Genomic DNA, 940 nt, shown 5'->3' with positions numbered 1-940 from the left:
TCTAACCCGTCCTTTTTCGGGGGAAGGCAGCATCGCTGCTTCCATAAATATGGACATGCTGGTCCCCTGGGGGAAACACCTTACTGCCTTCACACTCCTGTCGCAGGGGACAGTACGACTTTACCGCCAGACCGCCTCGTACCACGATTACTCCTAGTGCGGGGTCTCGCTGCTCTTGATCTGGCTGCTCCCCTTTGGCCTTCCTGGCATGGTTGTACCTTGTGGAACCAAGTTCCAGCCAGTGTAGCTAGCGAGATCATTGCAGCACTCACGCCTGGCCACCACGTCAAGGTGGCAGCTTTAGGTTGGGTTCAGCGCTTCCAACCAGACGCAGTGGGGATCACGCAGCCCCTATCCTGGGAGGCGCGTAGAACCGACAGCACTCAAACGTTTTGTAATCTCTTTCATACTCCTCTGGTTAATGGTTGGCCACCCCTCTCCTATTCCTCCACTCTTTATTGGGCACGAAAAGCAGGATTCTCTTCGGCAAACCATGGTTTGGCATGCGCAGTACATAGCAAACGCAACCCGCGCCTTGCGGATTCGTGCATTGACCTCACCTGGCACACTGCAATCGTAATTAATACAACGTCCAATGTACGTGAAACGCTCCACAACTTCGAGTGTCTCCCCTGGATTGTAAGTGGCGTGTTCAGTGACTGCGTGTCCATGAGGATGACCTTACACTTTGTGGGTGCAAAGTGCATACCAAAACAGGGGGATTACTCTGGTCACTTCATTGAAAAACACCTATGCCTTCTCCTCTTGGAAGACGAGAACGGTATCATCTGTATATTCCAGGTCGACAAGGTTTTCGTCACATCATCATCATTACCAGCCCTCGCTTTTCAGCTGCTCTTGTCTAGACTTGGGTGTCGTTGTAGTAGCTGAGCCCCCAGGTTTCATTTGGTTGATATAGCAGCTAGGAGCTGACAGGGTG

The 940-nt window shown here is 52.1% G+C and overlaps 1 protein-coding gene across 1 annotated transcript in view; it reads left to right on the top strand.

Annotated features, from left to right (window-relative positions):
- Positions 1-30: 30 nt before the first annotated feature.
- The window catches only part of T265_15009 (hypothetical protein), a gene marked incomplete at both ends in the record, with an annotated part of 22,345 nt that continues 21,435 nt past the window's right edge, over positions 31-940 (top strand). Inside the window, one exon of the mRNA XM_009176182.1 lies at positions 31-872. Within this exon, the coding sequence (XP_009174446.1) occupies positions 31-872 (842 nt within the window). The remainder of the gene's footprint in view (positions 873-940) is intronic.

Source organism: Opisthorchis viverrini, assembly GCF_000715545.1.
Source record: "Opisthorchis viverrini unplaced genomic scaffold opera_v5_331, whole genome shotgun sequence".
Classification (NCBI taxonomy): domain Eukaryota; kingdom Metazoa; phylum Platyhelminthes; class Trematoda; order Opisthorchiida; family Opisthorchiidae; genus Opisthorchis; species Opisthorchis viverrini.
Note: the sequence above shows the minus strand (reverse complement) of the source record. Positions and strands in the feature narration are given on the sequence as shown.